Raw genomic sequence first — 23360 nt, forward strand, 5'->3', positions numbered from 1 at the left:
CATATCCCCGCCCCTCAGTGGCGTCATCACTTAGGGCTTTGGTCACATGACGTTACGTAGTCAGTACGGCCTCCTCTCCTAGCTGTGGTCAGGGAGAGGTTACTGACACTATGTAACCCGCATTAGATGACTCCTACACCGACCATGCTGGAAGCTGATGGGGCGAAGGCCGGCTGAGCCTGACTAATCCTAGGAAAGGCAGCTTGTGGTGGAATAGTATGAGGTTTGGCCTGGCGGTTACGTCCCAAGGTCTCTATTTGCTTTAAAAGGGTTGTCCAGACATTAGAGAAGCGAGAGGAGAAGCTGATGGGTTGTGTAACTCAATAAACTCTGCTGTCCCTTCTGTCCAATGGCGGTCAGTGGCTAGATACTGGCAGTAGATGTGTGTAAATAGACTTAGCTAGCTATAGATTAGGCCAACACTATAATTCACCATCATTTGGAACAATTTAGACCATAAAACTGTAAGGGCTAGTTCACACGGGGGCAAAGAGGCGAAATCCGCTGTCAAAATCTGCCTCAATACAATGGTGGTACATGGAGACCGCTAGCGGCATGTCGCCTAGCAGCAGCAACCGCCGGAGTCGGCCCATTCATTTGAGCCGACTCCGTAGGGGGAAGCCGCGTCACTCTCAGTGCCAAAATTCACGCCGCCGACCCATACACATCCGTGATTTTCACTGTCACGTGTGCAGGCTGAATCCAATAAGACAAGTCCTATTCCTGTGCTGTTTGGAGGCCCATGCGTCTATGACTCAAGCACAAGTGGCACACAGGAGACATCCCCAGGTGCAGCCCGTGCTTGTAATTCATGGCAGCACAGTCATCCACAACCAGTCTGTTTTTTAAAAGAAACCTGGGAATAGCAGCCAAGGCAGTATAAGTCCTCCAGAAGAAAGAGGTCCTTATCCTTATTCATCTCCATAAGCCCACACATATGGCTGGGAATTACACGGTCCAGTGTGCAGGCCAACAAATCTGAGCGACTGACCTCAGAAAAGGTCCAATTCCTGTCTGATTTTGTGGCTCATATTCATTATTGAGCGAATGGGGCCATGGAAGCATGGGCAGCACCCAGTTGACATCCGCGTGCCACCAGTACGCCAACCATGGCACTATCAAATTCTTCTTTATTACATATACATATTCCTTACCTAGAATTCATAGCAGGGTATACACGGTATAACAAGTATCTGTACTAGAGATGAGGGAGTATATTCGATCGAATACCTGCCGCATAGCTCCTGGCACCAGGGAAGGTGGGAGGGGCAGTAAAAATTTGATGCCCTGGAAGTGTTTTTGCAGCAGGAGCTATGCGGCAGAGGTATTCAATTGCTCATTTCTAATCTGTAACAGTCTCTTCCTAATGAGACACGTTACCGCCTTCTGACCATAGAAACATTTAAATTTTTTCTTCAATGTACTAAAGACTGAGTTTACACAGCACTTTTTTGCTTAAGTACTACATGTGGTTAAAAAAAAAAAAAAAAAGTTACTGGTTTAAGGCTAAAATGTTAGATCACTAAAGTGTTAAAATACACACAAGGCTTCAGGGGCCACACGGTGGCTCAGTGGTTAGCACTGTAGCCTTGCAGCGCTGGAGTCCTGGTGTTCAAATCCTGCCAAGTGCATAAAACCATCTGCAAGGCGTTTGTATGTTCTCCCCGTGTTTGCAAGGATTTCCATCCCATATTCAAAAAAAATAAAAATACAGATAGGGAAAAAATGTACATTGTGAGCTCTATGTGGGACTCACAATCTACATATAAAAAAAAAAAAAAAAATACACAAGGCTAGGTTCACACTAGTGTTGGGCTCTCAGTAATTCCCGCTAAAACAGACATACACTATAATGGGGTCCGCCAATTGTCTGCCAGTTCCCGTACAATACCATCACAAGCCCAAACAGAGAGAAGTCCTCCGTGTAGAACTTTTGCCACTGCTGATTTCCGGCATAATCTTTGACATACCTGCGAGTCTAGCCTTAGGCACCGGACTTGTGTGAGAAAGTTATTTCAGCCATAAATTGAAAATTTGCAACAACAAAAATAAAAAAAGTTAATGTAGCACATTACTATGTATGTCACCTGTATGCTAACAGCTAGAACACCAGAGGTATTCACACACAGACTCACCACACACAAACCTGAGATTTTTGTTTCATTGAACTTTTATTCTGCCTTAGAATAAAAACATTTGAGTTTGCAGGGTACTCCAAAAGAATTACAATGTTGTTCTTTGTACAAGTACAAAAAAAGAAAAAAAAATATAACCCTGATCCTTTGTCCACACTTCAGTAATACACAATGAAAAGCATCACAGCATCATGACCCACAATACAGTTTATGCATTACATCAGGCCGCAGACATGTTAGATTCCACACGCTGTCCAGTCACTGGGTCAGGATCATCCCATTACAATAAGATTTGCAGCCAGTCATATACTTCAATAAGAGTAACAGATACAGTAGTGAAACAATATAGCACCACACAAGGATATGCGCAATCTGGTCCTCTATTCACAACCTGCCTCGCGCTGATCGAGCAATGTCAAGATGTTCTGTATTATTAGCAAATACCAAATTTAGAGCTTGATTTCCAGTGAGCAGGGACTTCTCACTGCGCCCCCTGCTGGCTCACTGTCTTTACTGATGTCATGTAACAGTTGCTACAGAACATCAGGTCAAATACAAGGCTTGGTGTTAACTTGACATTGCCCACAATGCACTGTGGATGCAGAGCTGTTTGTGCAGAACTCTGAAGGCTGCTCTGGATGTGACTGAAGATGATATTACAGTAACTCATGACCATAAGTAAAGTTACTCAGAATTTGATGTATATGCTGGTTTACAGGTGCTGCACTTTAGAGCCTCTGATGTCTCAGCCTTAGGCACAGACGTTAGATTTTTATTCTGTATACATTTTCATGACAAAATTCAGGTTTTCCTGCTTAACTGTGATGGTAAGTTTTTACATCTTTGAGAAATGACGTACCCTGCAATACCAGGCTCAAGCATTGAGGAGACGGCTTTACCCAGGATGTGTAGGCAGCTATATTCAGCCACTATTTATTAGATGCACACAGGTAATACATATTGCAGAGATAACAGAACATATACCTGTAACCTAGGCACAAATGCTAGGTCCTTCAACAAACCATAGCAAAGTTCAGCTGAGAGTCATTGTCCACATGTATTACCAGCTTACAACAATAAACAGTGATCCTGTGGCTAAATATAGCTGTCTACACATATAGCAAAGGGGTCCCTCCTAGCAAGTGCCATATAAACAAAGTGTTTGCCTTCAATCATTTTAAAGTGCCATATCTAATCCACACATGCCCACGCTGTTAGCCAGTGCCCTTCGGCAGAACCTTTGTAGGTTGCTGGACATTTATTGCCAACGCCATTTTAACGGAATGTACACTTTGCTGTATGTGGGGTTGCACAGATACAAAACTACTGAGGGTATCCAGACTTTACACTAATAATGTAAGGTGTAAGAAGGAAATCCTGCACATAGTATATCATTGTCTGAGGGTGGGAGGCACAACTGAACAGACATGGCTGGTGATGTTCAGCAACAGCTACAAGCTCCTGGAAGAGTGCTAGGCTAAATGGAGTTATGAAGAAAAAATATATATCATTCTGAACAAGTTGTATAGTGAATTCATACTCTACTCACATCCAGAGCTGCAGAATCTCACTGCTGCCACCTGCTGATCTAGTGTCAGCATAGATTGTGATATGTATAACTGCTCACTAGTCTGGGAAGTGTTAAACCTTAAAGTGGACCTTTCACCACCTCCAAGTAGTCTAGCTCTATGAAACAGTCAATAGCTGCTGCTCCACTGATTCTGGCACAGTCGGAATTTTTTCTCTAGCCCCCACCACCGATCCCAAGCAACCAATGCTGTTAGTTTTGGTGCCCATATACTATTTAAACTCTGTACTGTCAGGAGTAGACAAGGTGTGCGATTCTGAGCTCTGACACTGGCTGCCTCTGAATGGAGCTCTGAATCACATCCCTCTGCCTGACACTGCCCTTCTGACAGTAAAGAGTCTAAACAGCACATCCGGCAATAAAACAACTGTGGTTGTTGCTCAGGAATGGTGTGGACTAGAGAGCAAATTCTTACTGCGCTGGAATTCGTGGAGCAATGCACTGGAGCTGGTGATTCATAATAAGATCTCAACAAAGCTGGTAAAAGCATCACCTCCCTGGGTATGAGGTCAAAAACAACATCCAATTGCATTTTTTTATGCATCTCTTGATGTGACTAGAGTATAGGACAAAGTAGCAACTATCGCCAAGATGCTCTGCATTTTACTTGTAAAATGGTGCAAAAAGCAATGCATTAGGTGTGTATGCCCATCCATATAGCAATATGCCACTGCTTTATGATCAGTCCGGATCCAATCACTGGGACCCCCACTAACCATGAGAATGATTTAGTGCTGTGGGCCCTTCACTGTTTTGTAACTACATGCAAGCACATGAGGGCGACTGCACTTCCCTACACAGCTGGGTGGCCATGACCACCACCAGGCAGGGCAAGTCAGTGAAGGGGATACAACAATGAGCCAGCATTGCAGCCTCGGCATTTCCAGAGATCGGATCCTCATTGATGATGAAGTGATAGCATATCCTAGTTACACGCCATCAATTTTAAAGATGGGAACACATCTATGCCTTAGCCGAGAAGAATGCATTGCAGACAGTGATATACGCCTTGGCAATAGGAGGCAACAAATAACTTACAAACAGTGGACAATGCTACTTTAAAAATACTTCAGTATTTCCTTAAGTTTTATTTTAACATTTTGTCACAATTTAAACACAAAAACCCGGCAAAGCACGTTTGTCTTCTTACAAAACCCTATGACATCTTTGGATCCCTTTTTTATTTTTTTTTGCAGTATTCTCAGACAACACATGTCCATTTATAACTTAACCCATAATACAAAGGACTCAAACCCAATGATGGCCGGTACAGGGGCGAGAGCACCATATGATGACAGGGTGACATTATCTCCTTCAGGTTTAGTCATCACAACTTAGGCCAAGTGACTCTCTATGCAGCTTTCTAATGGAAATGCTAGTCTACTAGAGTGCAAAACATTTCACTCAAGTCTAGGACAGAGGATTCGACACGGGGAAATTCAGCCTGAGGATAGGTTCACATCTTCATTTGGGGATTCTATCCCCCATTGGACTTAAACACAGAGAGAGAAAAGTCCTGCAAGCAGAGACCTGGCAGACGCAGGGAACCGCTTTTTAATCGGACTGGGTTTCCGTCTTTGGGTCCCCATGCAGACCTGAATAATGGAAATCTCAACGCAGATGTGAACCTAGCGTCAGGCTACACTTTTACAAAAATGCTAACTTTTCCCTAAGCATTTTCTATAATTAAAGTGAACTTTTTGCCCAGGCAGAAGAGGGAGCCATGTTGCCTACGTGACCGTCAAATTTACCAGCTGACAAAGGGTTTGCTAAGAAAGCCAGGCTGATCTAACCTTTTGCCTAATACTACCTCATGTCACACATTTGGTTAGGGAAGGTGTGCAAGGTAATGCTATGGAAGCAGATCCCTATATTCTTATAGGGATTGCCTCTGATTATTATGTCCATGATACATATCAATGACGTGCATCACTGGATCACAGATAAAGCCTCACACACACTGCAAGTGTTTCTGTGCTGTGTATCATTTGTCGTATCTATTCATCTTCGTAAGAACAAATCACTGTATGTGTCTACACAATGTCAGGCAACACAAAGATTATTTCTCCTCAGACAGCAGGTGTTGGGTCACAGGAGACAACAGGTTGCAGCTACTCTACTGTCTACGTCTAAGGACAGTCGGAAGAAGTTTGAAAGCAGCTCTGGATGTGAATGGAGAAGAAATAAAACTAAAAATAAATAAATGCACAGTGAAAATTTGTTAGAGGTGCAGATTCACATTAACAGATGCCGTATTAAAGGGAGCCTCACAGATAAGTTTTCCTCCTGTGAATCGGTATCTCCAATGCAGAGATATCGCTTTTCTTTTGTCAATATGCAAATGAGAGCTCTAGAGCAATGAGGGCACGGTCATTGCTCCAAGAGGTAAGCAGCAAGGCCCTCATTGCTCCAAAGATCCCATTCGCATATTTGCAAAACTGTGTGATCTCAGTAACAGAGGGACAGATCCATAAGGGGAATGCAGTTAGATAATGATCGCCTGGATCAAGCTGCAGGGATAGGTTCTGCTGACAGACTCTCTTTAATGGTCAAAAAGGACATGACTCTGGCTGCTGCACATAGGTGAACGTTACAGCCAACATTTAGCTACTTCTATGCACAATGTATTAAGGTTCAGAGGCTGGTAAAGTTTAATGTTGCGACACTTCAAAATATGTATTTCATTTCTGCCTATAGAAAAACACTTTACATCTAATGGAAGCATCTCATAAGGAAAGAAAAAGGACATTGGCCCATAATGAGATCATTGTGTACAAAACATTAGATGTGCTGGGTACAAAGGTATTTCTTTTTACAGCTATACAAAGCTCGGGGTTTCTTTGGCAGTGGGATAAACTCATTCTCACAACTATATAAAAAAGGTGTCCTTTGCCTAAGAAACTGTATTAAGAATTGTATCCATTTCCAACTAAATGTGCTACCTTCAAGAGTCGGAGACTTTGTCAGGTATGGAGAATGGGTGGCAAGTGAAGAGGTTGGGGTTACCCTTTTATACAATATAAAAAAACCCAACCCTTGTGGGGGGAGGGGGGATACCACACCTCAGAATGAACGGCAATGCAAATTTTGCTTGCAGCGAGAAGAAAAAAAAAAAAAAAAAAACAAAAACAGCCCTCACTTTCTGCATCATGTCAGACTATCCATAGCAAAATGACTTCAGTCTTCTGTTTCAAATACATTTAATGCTGAACAAAATGTAAAGACGTTTTTTCTGCCACCCATTCCAAGTCCTTTAGTGTTGCTGGACTGCTAAATGAAGGGTGTGGGGGAGGGGAGAAAAAAAAAAAAAGTTTCCAGCGAGACCCCACTGCACTGAAGAAGCTTCTTTAAGCAGTCGACCCCCCCTCCCCAGTGCTGGTGACAAAATATACAGCAAGATAAACGTCGTTCTTCACAAAAGACTGAAAACAAGTTCTCCAGACTGCCCCCCCCAAAAAAAAATATATATATAACACCCTCCATCCTTGACTAGGCAGCCACCTTGTTGTCTTTCTGCAAGAGACAATAGAAACAAAAAAAATAAATTAGATTTTGGAATCTGGATTTAAAAGAGTAAAAATGAATTCAATTCATAGTCCATGTCCATTACCCAAAAGGGGTTTTATAGTTTTAAAAGGGTTATGTCCTTTCCATATAAGTTAATACAGAGAAAGAAACCATCTAAACAATCCAAATCCATCTCAAACAGCGTTTCCCAACACAGAAGGTTCTCCGTTCAAACTATCATGAGGGACTGTGAAGAGTCACAAGGCATTGATAGATGAGACTCATTTGGCAAATCTCTGAACTGCTGCCATGTAATACAGCATCCGAAATGTATAGCTGGCCGATGTACAAGCAGCTGTCATTTCTGGGGAAATTGAGAGAAAGTACACAAGTTTAAAAAGGGCTTGTCCAGGATAGGCTGCTTTTTTAATATGTGGCTGGGGAAAGGAAAGGAGAGGAGAGTTTGTTCTCACCTTCCCCCAGTCTCATATTAAAAAAAAACAGGTGACCCTGGACAACCCCTTTAATCTTAAAATCAGGTATGAAGATTGACCAGGACTTTCAAGCTGAAAGTTGGCTGGGACTTCATGTAAGAGAGAGATGGGCTGCAATTACTGATCTCCAGTTTTAGTAGAAAGAGGGCTTCAATTAGATTAGGGGAAATTTAGTATAAAATGGTGGCCAAATCAGATGAGAGGTCGCCCATGTCATGCAAAGATGGCTTGAAGCTGCTGGTTTGATTTCTTCAGCTTGTAAAGAACCCCTTTAAGGCTAAGGCCCCACGCTGCAGAAACGCAGCTTCTTTTGTTGCAGATTTTGTTGCGGTTTATTGAGGCAAAGCCAAGAATGTCTACAAGGGGAATGGGAAATATATATAAAGTTCTCATACTTCTACCTTCTGCTCAATCCACTTCTGGCTTTGGCTCAAAAAACAGCAACAAAAAAAAAAAAAAGTCTGCATTTCCACAATGTGGGGCCTCAGCCTAAAGGGGTTTTCTCACTGCGTACAGTTCTCCCATAATCACACAATAAAAGGCAAGTTTGTGATGATCTTATTTCCAGTGATCAAGAGAATGGGGACAGGCAATTTCCCTTAACTGTGTCACCACTGCTCCATTCACTATTACAGGGCTACCAGAAATAGACTTCATGGCAGTACCATAGACACGAAAGAAGAAGTGGCCACAAAAACCACATGAAGCCCTCTGGGAACTTGTGTGCCCCTTTTCTTGTGATAGCTGGGGATCCCGTCAGTTGGTGCATCAGAAACCTGTTCATTATCCTATATATAGGGATAAGCATCACTAGTTTGACATACCCTTTAAGAAATGTCGTACTTTTTAGAAACCCAGCTTTTAGGTTAAGCAGCCATTATCCGGTTTTCTCATTGACTCTCAGGGAAACTTCTACAAGCAGTCAAAATCTTCACACAGCTATATTCTTGTACTGATGTGTTATAGATGTATGAATTACGCCGTGCTCTTACCCTGTATTCATAGTCTGAAAACTCTCTTCCGCCACGTCCTCCTCTGAATCCACCACGGAAACCTCTGGGAGCCCCAAAGTTGGCTCCTGTAGGAGCACCTCTTCTTTCACCTCCGCGGCCTCTGCCTCCACGGAAACCCATACCCCCTCCACCACCTCTACCTCGGAAGCCCCCGCGGCCTCTGTTTGAACGCAGAGGAAGTCCAAATGTCTCTGCATTAAGCCTCCTTTCCTCTGCCCATGTGGGTCTTCGGTCTCTAAAGAAGTACAAAAAATTATTTTAAAAAACATGTCAGATTTACATCTGAACTTGACAGGCAAAATACTCAATTGTTTCTTACTGCATGTGGAGCTTCATGCATAGTAATATATGTCAGTGTTGGAGTGAATGAGCACGGCACTCAACTAACTACTGGCCTGGAAGATCATCAGCACCTTGCAAACAGCCATTTACCACAGTTTGTATCGTGCTTAGGGAGCAGCCAACATAGAATGGTGCCATCTTAGTACAAGTGAACCCATACAAACTCTGCTGTAAATGAGCACTGACTAAAAACATACATTGGCATTAAGTGTATGTTCACACAGTTTTTTCGCCAGCGGATTTTGGCGCAGAATCCGCCTCAAAATCCGCCAGCTGAAATGGCTCCCATTGACTTCAATGGGAGCTGCTCGCTTTTTTTCCCCCCTCTAGCTAGTAGTGGAAAAAAGCAAGATGTCCCACCTTGCCGCGGATTCCACGGCTCGAAACACGCTCCTGTTTAGGCCCATTCATTCGGGCCTAAAAAGGAGAGCGATGCCTCGACGGAATCCTGATGCACTGCATCGGCATCCCGTCATGGCTAGCTGCGCGGAAGTTTGCACAGCGGAAACCATTTTCCGCCGTGTGAACATGCCCTTATAGTTCCATTCATATGCATCCACATCAGTGCAGCCAGACACGTGAAACATTTAATGCCAGGCTACTAAAGTCACAGCATACTGCATACCTATTATCATCACAGGAGATGTTGTCAAAGAAAGATTTGGTTTTGTCATAGTAACAGCTTGCGGTCGCTTCCTCCTCCTCTGCATTTCCTTCACTGTTCTGAGTGTCCACTCCAGAGTCTGCTTTATCTTCTCCATTTACTGGCTTCTCTGGTTTGTCATCTGGAACAACAGAACAAAATACTGAACAGATAGACACACCAATGACAGGTAAACCTGGCCATAATTGTAACTACACAGGCAGAAAAAGGAACATAAAAGATTGTGACTACCACCATACAAAAGCTGCAGGTCGCCCAATTTAAAGCGTCTGTTCCCAGAAGGATGGACAATCTCACCTTTTATTTTTAACTTATTGTGAAACTCCCTGTCGATTTCTTCTTTGTTAAATTGTGCATTAGCACTTTCAAAGTCAAAGTCTTTTTCAAACTTCATAGGGCCATCTCTTCTTACACTAAACCTTCCACGGCCCCCTCGGTGACCACCACGACCTCTCCTGGGCTGAGGTCCACCTATACCAGCTAGAAGAGTCAAAGGACAAACAACAATCACCACAGAAATACAAATAATATATATATGGCAGCTAATACTGTGTGCACTCAAAATGAAAACCATTACAACATTCTGACAGTGTTCCTCACCTGTTTGTCTCTTATTTGGGTCCTGTTTGTCGTTCCTGAGCAGGTCTATATCAGGCCTTGATGATTTGTGTGCATCTGCTGTAAAATAATGAGCGTGTCAAGTCTGTGCACAATAGTGTCAAGATTGTCTGTGCAATATTATATTTTTTTTTAATCTTTTTTCACCTTTTCTTTGTTCTGGACTGTCTGTCTTTTGGCTTGTGGATGGCAACGATCGAGAAGATACAGGACTTCTTCTCCCAACAGCCGATGCCTGGGATGCAGGGGCAGTCTGGACACCTTGTTCTAGTGTTGGGCTCTTCCGTAAGGGGTCTAGCAAGGGACTTGTTCTTCCTAAGAGAAGAATTAGCTGTTAAAACAATATGTTCCATCCTTGGGTGGAAGACTTATCTTAATAAAGGCCCCAACTCTTGGAACCGGTGCCTGAGTTATTAAAAGGCTCCAGCCTCTTCATAAACTAGGCGCAAGTCCATGTACCAGAATAGCACCCAGTATTAGTCAGTAATTGCCACAAATTTCCTCTATAAAACTTATGATCGTTTACTGGTGTGATTTATAATAGATATCTTGGATTGAGGCTTCCGCAACCCAGTATGAAGTTAATAGGGTCTGCTCCAAACCACTGTGTCTACGGCACATGGTTTAGTAAAGAAACTGACATTTTAGGCTTAGTAGGAAGAATTAAAATTGCAGGATATAATGTTATTTTAAAAATATAGATAATGTGGAAAATAAAATCACCTAAAATTCCATAAAAATATGTTTCACATAAAAACGTGATTTAAACAATATCAGTATAAGATCATTTTCTCAGGACACGTCAACTTTAAGGATCAAATACTTTTTTATTTTTGGTCTGGGCATTGCAAAGCATAAATTTTTTTTCATGGCTGTAAGCGAATGAGGCATTGTGCTCTGTGGGGCCTACTGTATATTCTGTATTTGCCTTTTTGGAGTATATAACATTAGTTTGTACCACTTTTTATTCATTTAAATTTAGGGTTACAAAAAAAAAAAAAAATCATCGCTGACCTAAATGAAAAGTTTTAGATATAAAGTATATAGTTTGTTATGCATATGGAGATGCCAGATGATTGCCAATGCCAGAAATTATGCAGTCTAAGCCAACAGTCGTGGCAAAAGAAGGCCTTTCTGACTTATTTCTGCATGTTCTAGTTTAGCATGTTCTCTGAACCTGGTAGCTGTGGTAGGAGCAGGGCTGTGTAAAATAGGGGTTAAACAGCGGATAGTAAAAGATGGCGCACTAATGTAAAAGTAAACAATGCACAGTTCACCATACACAACTATTAATATCCATCTTGCTGAAAAGAAATGCAACAGATCTCCTTTAAAGGAGCTCTATCATTGGGAAAAGTCATTTTTAGCTAAGCTAAGAGAGATGAATCATCATCAGCCTCTCTGCACTCACACACAGAGAATAGAGGGTGCACAGACACCAGCAGAGTGCACGGAGGAGGCTAATTAGCATATGCATAAAACGGACTTATTCAAAAACTACGTGTTTAGCTAAAAATGACTTCTCCCAATGATAGAGCCCCTTTAACAGAAAAAGCTGGTAGCAACTCCCCTTGGAGAACCTAGTGGCATGATACATGACCATCGGAAAGAAACTAAATGTTTTATATACTAAATATTGAAGATCTGGTGCAGTTTTAGACACATTTGTTGCTTTCAATAGATAACTACAGCCAATCACACGAGGATCCAGCAGAAAAGCCTAGAAGTGTAGGCCAAGCCATTACCTTGAGATAACTGCGTTTTCAGAGTCCTTGCGTCTTGATTAAATGAAGCGCCCACAGCGCTGGTTGGGGGTAGAGGAGCGCCTGATGTATTATCACCACCAAATGAGGTCAAAGAGTTTCCTGCTTTTAGAAAAGCCAAATATAAGAACGTTAATTAAAGGATTCTAAGAAAGACTACATTAATAAAATGAAGCAAATGTAATCATTTACACAAAAAAAATATCCAGATAGAAATGTCAGGTTGCTGCAAAACTTGCTGTGCAGTAAGATTTTCTTACCAATTTGAGGCCCAGTTAACATCTGCGTTCAGGGAGTCTGCTTGGGGACCCCCCCAAATGGAAACCTATACGCAGTTACTTGGAAAACCCACAGAGCCCATAGACGATGATGGGGTCGTTGTGGTTTCCGCACGAAACATTCGAAGAGAAAGATCCTGCAAGCAGCACTTTTCTCTCCACATGTTTCGTCTATGAAGTCCATGAGTTTCTTTAGGTAACTGCATTTTTTAGGCATATAGGTTTCCGTTGGGGGGATGACTCCCCAAACGGAAACCCAAACGCAGATGTGAACCAGGCCTTACAGATTCTGAAATTTGTTGCCAAAGGAGAGGTAAGCAAGGAATTAGAAGACAGGCAATGTAGTCTATTCACAAAGTAACTCAACTTTATATCGACTTCAAAACTGCGTTGAAAGACAAACATAGCTCAGAAATAGAATAAACAGCTGCTATCAAAGAAGGGGTAGAAGTTTTACTAGTTGTAAGAAGCTTACCGACTCCAACAGATCCAAACTGCTGAGGGACCAGAGGGCTAGAGCTAAACTGGCTATATGCTGGCATTCTGCTGAACGGAGCGTACGAGCTTACAGTCTGGAATGAAGATGCCGCAGTGGATCCCAAAGACGACTGAAGAGAAAAATATTTATCATTATGTTTGACAATAATTTAAACAGAAAAAAGCAGCAATAAAGTTTCTTGCACTGGAGGACAAGGCACGGCCCTCTATTATACACAGTACTTTGCTGGAGCTGGAAGAAACTGAACACTGGCTGTCAGGATCTCCTAAACATTACATCTATCTGCTACACAGAAGAAAAAGACTCTATAATAGATAACCCCTAATTTAAAATAAAATGACTAGAATCACAGAAAAACACATGACTGAGCAAGGCTGCACATACCTGGACTATTGCAGGGTCTTGAGGCAAGGAGCATTGAGGTTTTGGGGGTTCACACACAGTAAGGTCCTTAATGTCACTCCCCCTGAATATGATGTACTCAAACACCTCATCTCGGGGAGGAATAGGCCGGTCTGTAGGTCGATCCTCTGTTCCAAAGGAGCGAACTGCCGAGAAATAAAAGAAAATTCTCTTTAAACATACGAGACAAGTAATACCCAGGACTGACACTTTAGACAGGAAATAGCGATACTCTCTTCTTACATACTAGAACATTACAATCTAGTATTTAGTGTATTGTGTGTTTGGTAATATCACATTTGTGCATGAAGAAGTGTTAGAAGCGTGCTAACATATGCAGCGTATACTTGTTAATCCCCACCATCTCACTTGTAGAAGTTGCATAATCTTTTCTCACTGCAGTTTCTTTTACTGCTTGAAATTTGTAAATCATTCCATCGTTACAGTAATGGAAATCCACTTTACATAATCTCATTGAACTGCAGTGTAAAGTATGGGGGAAAGGAAATGGCAACCTAAACATTTGATAAAAAAAACTCAGCTAGACTCCTGGCTGTTCCCGAATAACGCAAGCACTGAAAATAGAGCGGGCAGGTAAGATCTTCTGTTTCCATGTTCCACAGTCGCTCCTTTATATGTGCCCTGGGCTACATATTACCACCACTTATAAGACCTAGACGGCTGCAAAATCATAGGGACCTGCTGACAAATCCATAGGGGAGCTTTGGGATAGCCTGTGGCAGCCCTTCAGCATTAGGGAATTGTTATTGAGCAATGCTCATATACAGTACAGTGTAGTACTGCAACATAGAAAGCAGACTTCGACTGTCAAGTGACTACCTATAGCCTGTTTCCATTCTGAGGAGGACGTGGAAGATGACAATATCCGGCATTCCAGCTCTGTTTGTTTTGCTATGTGAAAAAACATTTCATGTTCACAATAAGAGCCAGTTTCTTTTTTTCTGGGAGCCGTTTGTTCTGGCTCCCAGGAAAAAAGAATAGACATTCTCATTCTTCAGGCGGATTGCGCCTCACGAATCCGCCTGAAGACACTCCCGACTAGGCTCATTCAGATTCCGGTCCAAAATACTCTGTCTGAACTTAGCCTTAAAGTCACAGACACTTTTATTGTTTGTCGCTACCTAAATTCCTTAAATTTTCTGATGAGGTTCTTTAAAGAGGACCTTTCATGATTTGGGGCACAGGCAGTTCTATATACTGCTGGAAAGCGGACAGTGCGCTGAATTCAGTGCATTGTCGGCTTTCCCATTCTGTGCCCTGGGTAAAGCACTATTGGTCCCGGTACCGTAGCGCTTTACAGTCAAAAGGGCGTTTCTGACACTTAGCCAGGGACGCCCTTCTGCCCAGCAGCACCTATCACGCAGTACTGTGGAGCGGGAAGGAACGCCCCCTCCCCTCCTGATAATACTCGTCTATAGACGATTACTGTGAGCAGAGGAAGGGGGCGTTCCTCCCCACTCACACTGTACAGCGCGATAGGCGCTGCTGGGCAGAATGGCGTCCCTGGCTAACTGTCAGAAACGCCCTTCTGACTGTGAAGAGCTACGGTACCGGGTCTGATAGCGCTTTACCCGGGGCACAGATCAGGAAAGCCGACAGTGCACTGAATTCAGCGCACTGTCAGCTTTCCAGCAGTATATAGAACTGCCTGTGCCCAATCTGATGAAAGGTCCTCTTTAAGCAATTGAGTTTGCCATTTTTTTTTGTTTAAGCAGCATTATTTTTGGGTGACTATGCCATATTTATTACATTTTATCACCTCTTTCTGAAGTTGACACCAGTTTACTTTATGACATAAATCTGTTGTTCAGGACTATACGATTACGGCGACACCTAACTTATACAGTTTATGTTTTCATAAAAACTATTGTTTTTGTATCATCTTCTAAAAGCCATAACTTTTGCGTTTACTGTCTGAGCTAGCAAGATGAGCGGTGCTATTTATTGGTACTATTCTGCAGGAAAGTATGACTTTTGCACCACTTTTTTTTTTTTTTTTGCAGAGGTGACCAAAAAATATTACTTTTTTTTTTTTTTTTTAACTGGGTTCTGCCTGCAGTATAAATAATCCGTTTCACATTCAAGGGCCATTTCTCACATTCAAGTCCACTCGGCAGTCCGATATGGGATAGTATTAAATTCTCATTATTTAGCCTATGCAATGAACAACGTATAAATAAAAACAAAGCTATATTCACAATGCCATCGGGTATCGGTTGTGAGGGGGGGGTTAAAAGAAAGAATTTGATGCTGAATTTGTCAGGCAGAAAATTGAAAATTTGCTCAAAAAATGGTTTCAAAATCTGCCTCCACTCTTTCTAATGTCAGTTTCGGGCAGAACCCATATGAACAATAAGCATGACGCTTTTTCTGCTAGCTGGAAAAAAAAAAAAAAAATCAGCCCCAACTCACTTTGAAGTGCACAGGAGACAGATTTCAGTGAAAATATTGAGCCGATTTGAAGAAAACTCAAAATAAGCTCTAAATTCCACTTTGTGAACTACCCCTAAAGTTTCCCTAATGACAGACTTTCATTTGTACGCGTCCTCACTTGCGTCAATGCTAAAATAAAAATGGAAGTTCCCTTTCGAACTAACTTCAGGTTTGTTTGTTTTTTTTTATTTATTTTATGGAAAAAATAACGCGGTCCACTTGAGTTATTTTTCTCCATCTGCCAGATGTACTAACCGGGAAAAAAAAACCTGAATAAAATCACTCCAAAAGTTGTCTATACCACATAAAGGGACTCAATCGTTTTTGCAGGATGAGCTGATAAGCCCACAGACATATCCAGTCATAGAGAAATAAGTGATGGCTCAACACAAACTTATTTAAAGAGGACCTTTCACCATATCTGGGCACATGCAGTGTTATATACTGCCAGAAAGCTGACAGTGCGCTGAATTCAGCGCACTGTCGGCTTTCCCGATCTGTGCCCGGTGTGAAGAGCTTACGGTCCGGTACCATAGCTCTTCTATGGTCAGAAGGGCGTTTCTGACCATTAGCCAGAGACGTCCTTCTGCCTCGCGGCGCCAATTGCGCTGTACTGTGGAGCGGGGAGGAATGCCCCCTCCCTCCCTGATAATGCTCGTCTATGGACGAGTACTACGAGCAGAGGGAGGGGGAAGTTCCTCCCGGCTCTCACAGCACAGCGCGATTGGCGCCGCGAGGCAGAAGGACGTCTCTGGCTAATGGTCAGAAACGCCCTTCTGACCATAGAAGAGCTACGGTACCGGACCGTAAGCTCTTCACACTGGGCACAGATCAGGAAAGCCGACAGTGCGCTGAATTCAGCGCACTGTCAGCTTTCTGGCAGTATATAACACTGCATGTGCCCAGATATGGTGAAAGGTCCTCTTTAATGGACACGAAACTTAAAGTGCACCTAAACTTTCTGGCAATATTTGTGTCATAAATACATTTTGTAATTACTTTATTTAAAAAATTTGTCTCCTTTCTGTGAAATCCTGCATTGTTTCACCCTTTACCATGTTTCTGTATTGAGAGCTGTTTCTGCCTCTCACTGAATGTTACTGTGTATGTGAGTAGGGGGCCGTGTAACATGTACAGAAAATGAGGGTGGGGAGGGTCACTTCATACAGTTATATCATGGACATTATAAAACATACATACTTGCTAATGAAAGAGGAGATTCTATCTAAAAAAACTTTCAGATGTAACTCGTTGAAAACACAGTCGGGATATTATACAGCTGCTTATATATACTCCAATCCCAACTGTTTTCGACCAACAGTAAAGTGCATTTTTCAGACAGAAACCCGGAGGACCCCATTGTGGACACGAAGAACAAAAGCCCAAAAACAGATGTGAACCTACAGTTATGCTTTAAAACTAAACTTTCCTGCCATGGGTGACAGACAATTTGGTGGTGGCTGCAGACACGGACAGTGTTTCTTCCCTGGGAGGTCTTCAAAGTGGTTTTTATTGTGCAAAAGTAATAAGAAATCTTTTGTAATATAAATGCACTAACCTGCAGCAAAGTGAATAGCAAGAAATTTAGTACTCAAAACAATGGGAGGTTTTTTTTTTTTTTTCTATAGCCCCCAAACCCAAAAAGATGATAAAAGGTAGACTAAGGGGGCATTCACGCCTGTCCACATACAGTCAGTTTAAAACATTCATTTGAATAGGTTTTTAAAGAAATCCACAGGTGTCTGTATGCAGACACAAAGTCATGCATGTGCAACTTTGTGTCCGTGCAAAAAAAATAAAAAATAAAATAATGGTTTCACCGCGGAGAGGCTGCATACGGACAGCTGCGGATTGCTCTAAAAACCCATTCAAATGAATGCGTTTTTAAATGTACCCTATGCAAACCGTTCCCGAGCTGTTTTTCTGCAATTTCGGCGGATCCACCACGGGCAGACAGAAGGCGCAAGTGTGAACGCCCCCTAAGCTACATGTATTCCCTGCACCAGATAAAAAGACCATCAGAAAAATAAAGACATTAACTCTTGTGATGCGACAATGAAAAACAAACCGAAAGGCCTAACCAGGCCTGGACGTAAAGCGCAAATTACTTTTGAGCTTAGAGGTAGGAAAAAAAAAAGTCTTGAGACATGGCTTTCTACACAGGATACTGCATTATGGGATGAAATGTACACATCTTATACAGCCAAGGACTAAAGGTTAGTGTGCTCCAAGGAGAAATGTCCACACTCATCCGCCAGCTATTTCCAGTAATACGAATGCTTGCTGCCGCGCCATACTATCGCATACTATGGTCATGTGTGTGTGTGCCTCAGCAGATGAACCCCCACCAATGAAACATTTATCACCTATCCACAGTGCCCACATGCCATTAAAAGGGGTCCAACTAGCTAAGACCCCCAACCTAAAATAGGCTAAAGTAAAGGGGAGTGTGGTGCTGCTCCTGGTACCACCACTGAACCCCTTCACCAAAGGGATGCCACAAACAGTCCAGTATTTATAAGAAAAAAGCACACTAAGCGAGTATGGCCAGCATCGCCAACACTACAGCAAACAGCTACATGCAAGGGTAAGATGATGGTTGGCCCATCAGTCATAAGAAGAGTCACCAAAGACAAGGTACATAGTGTATACTAGTGGTGTGCACCCAGCCCACCCCCACATGCTGGGACTCAAACAATAGCTGGAGAACCACTGGAAGCATTGGCCAGATAAGTCACCCTGCTTGTTTACATACTGAGGAAAGTAAGTGACCCCCTCCCCCATACATGTGGTCAAACCACACAATATGGACACTACACTGCAGACACCAGTAGCCGCTTAATGTTCCAGTAATGAAAACAATTTCACTGCCAGTCCAAGTTTACTGCAAGATGGGCTATAAGAGTTCTCCCCAACTATATATACTCTCCTAGACACATATAACTTTATACACACTAGTATATACTTACTGCGGCTGAGGATTTTTATACATGTTATATCTACGTATACAAACCCTACCTCCATATCATGACATACAGAGTACGCAATCCTAAACATGTATAGTTTTATGTACACTAGTATATACTCAGTGTAACTGTATACTCCTATACATAGGGAGCCTAGAGTAACACTGGCACACTTGTATATACTCATTGTAGCTGTATACTCCTATACATAGGGGGCCTAGAGTTACACTGGGTATATACTAGTGTGCATAATGCTGTACATGTTTAGGAGAAAGTAGATATAAAGCTATGCGTATAGGAGAGTATACACTGTATAATATAGCTTTATGCACACTGGTATATACCCATTGTAGCTGTATACTCCTATACATAGGGGGCCTAGAGTTACACTGGGTACATACTAGTGTGCGTAATGCTGTACATGTTTAGGAGAAAGTACATATAAAGCGGTGCGTATAGGAGAGTATACACTGTATAATATAGCTTTATGCACACTAGTATATACCCATTGTAACTGTATACTCTTATACAAATGGGGCCTAGAGCTACATTGGGTATATACTAGTGCGCTAATGCTGTATATGTTTAGGAGAAAGTACATACACAGCTGTGCGTACAGGAGAGTATACACTGTATAATATAGCTTTATGCACACTAATATATACCCACTGTAGCTGTATACTCCTATACATAGGGGGCCTAGAGTTACACTGGGTATATACTAGTGTGTATAATGCTGTACATGTTTAGGAGAGTGTACATATACAGCTGTGCGTACAGGAGAGTATACACTGTATAATATAGCTTTATGCACACTAGTATATACCCTGTGTAGTTGTATCTACATTATATCTGTATACATAGCTTTAGAGGCAGGGTACAGGTTGTACATGAGATATATACACTGAGTATATACTAGTGTACATAAAGCTATAGACTTTTAGGAGAGTGCACACTATATAGATATGTACAGTAAATAGACTTGTATGTCTACAAGTTTACAAGAAAACACAGTGGAGGTATATAGATATACACAACAGACTACGAGCATATAACCGTGTATATACATCCTGATGCAGCTATATATAGTGATGTAGGCATAGACCATAGATAACTGCTGGCAGCCAATGTATAGGACTAGAATATGAGGCAGGATACTTGATAGGGGCAGCAGTCCGCACTATGAGGGTAGGGTACAGTGTAGAATGGCCTCCCGTGCCCAGGCTCCCGCCCTCCTCCCCATACACAGCGCAGGCCGCGGACCCCGCTGCCGGTACCTTTGGCCAGGGCCACAGTGGAGTTTTCCGTGTCGATGGTGTACAGGATGCCTTCATATCGGATCTCCGCCTTGGAGATAAGGCTGATCTTACTGCCGATGTACGGCGTCCCACCGCTCATGGTGACTCCCCAGCCGGATGGATACGGATTGCTGGCGCCCGGTGTACTAGCTTCTTCCGCTATTCCTTCCTGCGTTCACTGGACAAGGGCCTAAACTAACATGGCCGCCACTACCTTCATGATCCTGTGCAAGGAACGCTGGGAACTGCCGCGCTGACTTCTCGCGATACTAGGCTGGTTGGCAGACGTGAATCCCAGACCGCCAGCCAGCGCCTTAAAGTAACAGTGCACTGAAAGACTGACAACAAGAGAAAGGAAAAGTTCAGTACAAGGGCCTTGCGGTTTCTAAAGCTGTTTTTAACATTTCATAAGGCGAGGGCTATAAGGGGATCTTGGCTGCAACAACCAAGGATTGCAGGGTGACTCTGTTATTAAAGGGATTCTACCATTAAAAATCTTTTTTCTGTGGCTAACATGGCAGAATAGCCTTTAGAAAGGCTATTCATCTCTTACCTTTAGATGGGATTTCAGCTGTGCCGTTCCTTAGTAATACCGTTTTTTAACAGTATGTAAATTAGTTCTCTGGCAGCGATGAGGGCGTCCCCACCGCTGCCTGAGAACAGGATCCTGCGCCGCCTCTATCTTCTGCTGGATCCTCCCCTTCTTTCTTCAGCGGCTTCACCTCTGTCGGCTCTGACACTAGTAGAGCCGACTGCGCATGTGCGGCCATAGTTCCGAGGCCGCAATTGCGCGCATGCAATCGGCTCTAGTAGTGTCTCAGTGGCAGAGCCAACTACGCAGGTGTCAGAAGAAAGACGAAGAAAGAAGGGGAGGATCCAGCAGAAGACAGAGGCGGCGCAGGATCCTGTTCTTGGGCAGCGGTGGGGATGCCCTCATCGCATTTTCAGCACTAAGACCCGCCCCCATCGTTGCCAGAGAACTAATTTACATACCAACCAACCAACTCATCAGCCTTCTGGAGAGATACCTGGCGACTGAGGCTGAACTCAATGATGACCCTACAACGCGACCATCCCTCAGGAACACCCGGCGGAGTGCACCTCCCGGTAAGACTGTTCCGTTGTTTGAGAGCGGAGGAAAAAGAGCTGGAGATGTGTTTTCTAGGCAGTCCACCAGCCCAAGAAGGGACTCTCTGCTGGTGAAACCAGGGCTGGTACAGTGTTGGAGATGCCATGAGCAGGGACATATTTCTGCCCAGTGCCCATTCACCTCTGAGCCAATGGACTGTGATGCTGGTAGGCATCAGTCATTATTTGCCAGACCTGTCTGTGCTGCGGCACTGGGACTAGAGACTGTGCCTCAGGTCTGCCAAGTTGTAGTGAATGGCCATTCTGTCCAGGCGTTGTTGGACTCTGGTAGCCTGGTCACTCTGGTGCATGCCAGCTTGAAAGCTGGGGACTTTACCCTGGACAAACGTATGAATGTTTGTTGCATCCATGGGTATGTCAAGGACTACCCCATGTCCAAGGTCACAATAGAGACTATATTAGGATCGGTTTATTATGAAGTGGGTGTTTTAAAAACATCTTGCATGCTATTCCATCCGGTTTTTGTTTAGTTGGACCATCATTTATTTTTCAACAGGACAATGACCCCAAACACACCTCCAGACTGTGTAAGGGCTGTTTAACCAAGAAGGAGAGTGATGGGGTGCTACACCAGATGCCTCCATAGTCACCAGACCTGAACCCAATCAAGATGGTTTGGTGTGAGCTGGACCGTAGAGTGATGGCAAAAGGGTCAACAAGTGCTTAAGCATCTCTGGGAACTCCTTCAAGACTGTTGGAAGACCATTTCAGATGACTACCTCTTGAAGCTCATCAAGAGAATGCCAAGAGTGTGCAAAGCAGTAATCAAAGCAAAAGGTGGCTACTTTGAAGAACCTAGAATATAAGACATATTTTCAGTTGTTTCACACTATTTTGTTAAGTATATAATTGCACATGTGTTAATTCATAGTTTTGATGCCTTCAGTGTGAATCTATAATTTTCATAGTCATGGAAATACAGAAAACTTTTTGAATGAGAAGGTGTGTCCAAACTTTTGGTCTGTACTGTATATATAAATAGTCTGGTAATGGCACATTGTATGGGCACCAGGTGATGGTAGCCATGACTCCATTATAATGCCGCTATGTATGATGGACCTAGTGTTCCAGTTCTGTATTGGATGTCACTTGCCTAGGAGAAGCCTTATTGACAGTATCTCCCAAGTAGGATTGTACAAAACTTTGCTTTTTTGCGCTTGTTTTGGACTTATTTTATTGACACTTGATTAGTTAGTGTTCTTAGAGCCACACATATTTGTGGCCATTGGCCACAACATGCCAAGAAGGCATATATCTGGCCGAGCTGGCAGAAGTGTCCAGTGACATCTAACACCACGTGGCACGGAAACTGCTGAGCAGTCACAGAAACATTCGCCCATTGCACATCACACCAGGAGCAGATTAGCCCGCCATGAATAACAACAGGCACCACTACATCAGGGCATGGCTGAAAGATGCCATGAATATCGGAGCTTCTCCCCTATCACATCTAGGCAGAGGAACAATACACCCATAACTGGCACTCCTGAAGACGACCCTTCTTGCACTGGACACCCTACAAACTTGGCCTCTTCCATCACAGATCAGGACTCTGTGGAACCATCATTATGCCCAATTTGTTTGGAGGACTATGCAGAGGGTGAGCAGACAAGTCATCTACAGTGTTCCCATAAGTCACATACTCGCTGTATAAATACATGGGCCCAACAAAATAACACCCGTCCTCTCTGCAGAACAACAATTTATCACAAAATTAGAGCATAGCTAGATGGCTTTGGAACCGTTTATATTAGAACTGCGCTTAGGGTGAACCTTCAGGACCATTTCCAAGTGCGTACACATACTGGACCACGACAGATCATCATCCTTTAACCCCTTCCCGCCGATGGCATTTTTTGATTTTCGTTTTTCGTTTTTGACTCCCCTCCTTCTAAACCCCATAACTTTTTTATTTCTCCGCTCCCAGAGTCATATGAGGTCTTAATTTTTGCGGGACAATTTTTTCTTCATGATGCCACCATTAATTATTCTATATAATGTACTGGGAAGCAGGGAAAAAATTCAGAATGCGGTGGATTTGAAGAAAAAATGCATTTCTGCGACTTTCTTACGGGCTTTGGTTTTACGGCGTTCACTGTGCAGCCAAAATGACATGTCCCCTATATTCTGTGTTTTGGTACGGTTCCAGGGATACCAAACTTATATGGTTTTATTTACATTTTGACCCCT

At 43.0% G+C, this 23360-nt stretch overlaps 1 protein-coding gene across 3 annotated transcripts; it reads right to left on the reverse strand.

Annotated features, from left to right (window-relative positions):
* Positions 1–2147: 2147 nt before the first annotated feature.
* Positions 2148–20245, reverse strand: LSM14A (LSM14A mRNA processing body assembly factor). Of its 3 annotated transcripts, none has more exons than XM_075282042.1 (10): positions 20001–20245; positions 13286–13449; positions 12878–13010; positions 12107–12226; positions 10509–10676; positions 10344–10421; positions 10041–10223; positions 9705–9864; positions 8717–8972; positions 2148–7236 (listed from the first exon to the last, which is right to left on the reverse strand). In XM_075282042.1, the coding sequence occupies exons 1-10, from the start codon at positions 20119–20121 to the stop codon at positions 7213–7215; spliced, it is 1407 nt and encodes a 468-aa protein (XP_075138143.1). In that variant the 5' UTR covers positions 20122–20245; the 3' UTR covers positions 2148–7212. The 3 variants fall into 3 exon arrangements, with proteins under 3 accessions (XP_075138143.1, XP_075138144.1, XP_075138142.1); XM_075282043.1 differs by having other exon boundaries at positions 10344–10418; positions 12107–12229; XM_075282041.1 differs by having other exon boundaries at positions 12107–12229.
* Positions 20246–23360: the final 3115 nt, after the last annotated feature.

This window comes from Leptodactylus fuscus, chromosome 7 (assembly GCF_031893055.1).
Source record: "Leptodactylus fuscus isolate aLepFus1 chromosome 7, aLepFus1.hap2, whole genome shotgun sequence".
Taxonomy (NCBI): Eukaryota; Metazoa; Chordata; class Amphibia; order Anura; family Leptodactylidae; genus Leptodactylus; species Leptodactylus fuscus.

Bases quoted from the DNA above. Each gene is read 5' to 3' on its own strand.
- LSM14A (XM_075282041.1), bottom strand. From the start codon at position 20,121: ATGAGCGGTGGGACGCCGTACATCGGCAGTAAGATCAGCCTTATCTCC. The intron at 10,677-12,106 runs GTAATGGCTTGG...TTCTTCTCTTAG, and splicing joins GAAAACGCAGTTATCTCAAG to GAAGAACAAGTCCCTTGCTA. The intron at 10,422-10,508 runs GTGAAAAAAGAT...ATTATTTTACAG, and splicing joins CAGTCCAGAACAAAGAAAAG to CAGATGCACACAAATCATCA.